The sequence below is a fragment of the Kryptolebias marmoratus genome, unplaced genomic scaffold, assembly GCF_001649575.2.
Source record: "Kryptolebias marmoratus isolate JLee-2015 unplaced genomic scaffold, ASM164957v2 Scaffold60, whole genome shotgun sequence".
Taxonomy (NCBI): Eukaryota; Metazoa; Chordata; class Actinopteri; order Cyprinodontiformes; family Rivulidae; genus Kryptolebias; species Kryptolebias marmoratus.
Window position 1 is genome coordinate 29,180 of NW_023665794.1, and position 1,868 is coordinate 31,047.

General features: G+C 43.8%; 2 protein-coding genes across 4 annotated transcripts in view; both read left to right on the top strand.

The window, feature by feature from the left end:
- The window catches only part of LOC108228259, a 7,820-nt gene extending 7,326 nt beyond the window's left edge, over positions 1 to 494 (top strand). For both annotated transcript variants that reach the window (XM_025003169.2, XM_025003168.2), the window contains exon 9: positions 215 to 494. In XM_025003169.2, the coding sequence (XP_024858937.1) occupies positions 215 to 360 (146 nt within the window). In that variant the 3' untranslated portion in view covers positions 361 to 494. The remainder of the gene's footprint in view (positions 1 to 214) is intronic.
- A 272-nt stretch (positions 495 to 766) lies between these two features.
- The window catches only part of f7l (coagulation factor VII, like), a 5,737-nt gene continuing 4,635 nt past the window's right edge, over positions 767 to 1,868 (top strand). Inside the window, exon 1 of one of the 2 annotated variants that reach the window (XM_037974456.1) lies at positions 767 to 895. In XM_037974456.1, the coding sequence (XP_037830384.1) occupies positions 808 to 895 (88 nt within the window). In that variant the 5' untranslated portion in view covers positions 767 to 807. The other variant, XM_037974457.1, reaches the window with a different exon arrangement.

The window sequence follows — 1,868 nt, forward strand, 5'->3', positions numbered from 1 at the left end:
ACAGGAGACAGGAGACAGGAGACAGAAAGCAGGAAGCAGGAGAAGCATCAGATGGGCCATGAAGGATTTAAATTTAAAGAAAAGTTTGTCCAACCTTTTGAGTTTCACCGAAGATGAAAGGGTTGTGGGCGGAGCCTGATCAGGCTGACCAATCAGAGCTTTGTGGAGAGTAGTCGTGTGTTCCTCACAGAACGTTCTTCCTGTTGGTCTCCAGGTGAGAACTGCAGCCGGGGGGCTGGGCTGGGGGCCCTGCTGGGGGCCGGCGCCGCCCGCACCGGGGCGGGGATCCCACAGGCGTGGAAGGACGAGCTGAGGGACGCCCGGGACGTCCTCCCCAGCATCCTGAAGGAGCTGCCATAAGAGCAGGGCTGCCCCCTGGAGGAGGGGAGGGGAACTGCACCAGAATCCCAGCACTTCCTGTTTTATCTTTCTTACTTTATTTATTAATTTTATTGTCTTATTAGTATTAATGAACATTAAACAAATTATTAGGAAAACAGATTATCATTAAAATATTATTTATGAAATTATGTACCTTTAAATGTTTACAGAATTTAAATAAACACATCATCTGATTTCTTGTGTTTAATTTCATAATAAAACTAAAGGATTAAAAAGAGCCACTAATGTTTGTATTTCACCTTTAAAACAAGTAAAAAAAACTAAGAACAAACATGCTGTTAGTTGTGAAGCAGAAGGCCTAAATGTTCTGTAAACGGGTTAAATGCAGGAAGAAGAACTCGTCAATAATCTGACAGTTCTTCTGTTTGTGTTTCACTTGTGACCTTTGATCCGCTCAGAACAATCATGGCGCCCATCCGCAGAGAAACGCAGCACGTCTTCTTCTTCTTCCTTATCATGGCTTCTTTCCCAGCATGCACTGGGATCCCAGGAGGTCAGTCGTTCCTTCAGCTCTTCTTTAGAATCTCCTGAATCTGTTTTCGGCCGTCAGAGACGCTCAGGTGGAACATTTGGACCGGAGGACGAGTCCAGGCCACGAAATTCAACTACGTGAAATTTACAGGTTTATTCTTGAACAGTTTGTGACACAAACTGTTAAATTCTGATGAAAATGTTGACCTACTTTTAGAGATTTGAAACTATTATTTATCTATTTATTTAGTATAAAACATTCAGCTTTATTGACTTCATTTATAAAGGCTTTCTGCTGCTTATTTGGAAAAAAGATGTTAAATATTTTGTTTAATTTAAGTATTAAACTACTTTAGATTCCACTGGAACATGTTTCATTATTGGGACTAAAATGAAAAGAATTTGAAGCTTCTGGTAAAATAAAAATCTGTTTCTTCTTTGCTAAAGTTGCATTAGGATGCTAATATCTGCACAAAAGACTGGATGTTTTAACAAGTCTGTTTAACTTTGATTTAAATCTGTCCACTCCTCGGGTTTCATGCTCGAGTCATGAAGGAACAGGTCCATCAGCCCCGAAACTTCTCATCCCAGGTGTTCCCAGGGATCAGAGGAGATATAACCCATCTGGACCTCCTGCCAGTGTCCAGAAAACCTCCAGAGGGAGGCCTTCAGGATGATGAACCTCCTCCTCCTCAGCTGACTCCTTCCAGTGAGGAGGAGCAGCGGCTCTACTCCGAGCTCCTCAGCTCCTCTCTGAGGCTGAGGAGGAAGATCATCTCAGCTGCTGGGATCCAGGATCTGGTTCTTTCGGTCCTGATCCAAACCTCCTGACCACAGCTGAGGGTGGAGCATGATGGAGCAGGAAACTGAGAGCTTTACCTTTCAGCTCAACTCTTCCTTCACCACGACTGATCAGAGCAACACCCTCATTACTGAAGACGACACTGATCCATAGATCCATCTCTGCTCCATCTGCTCCATCTCCAGCTCCATCT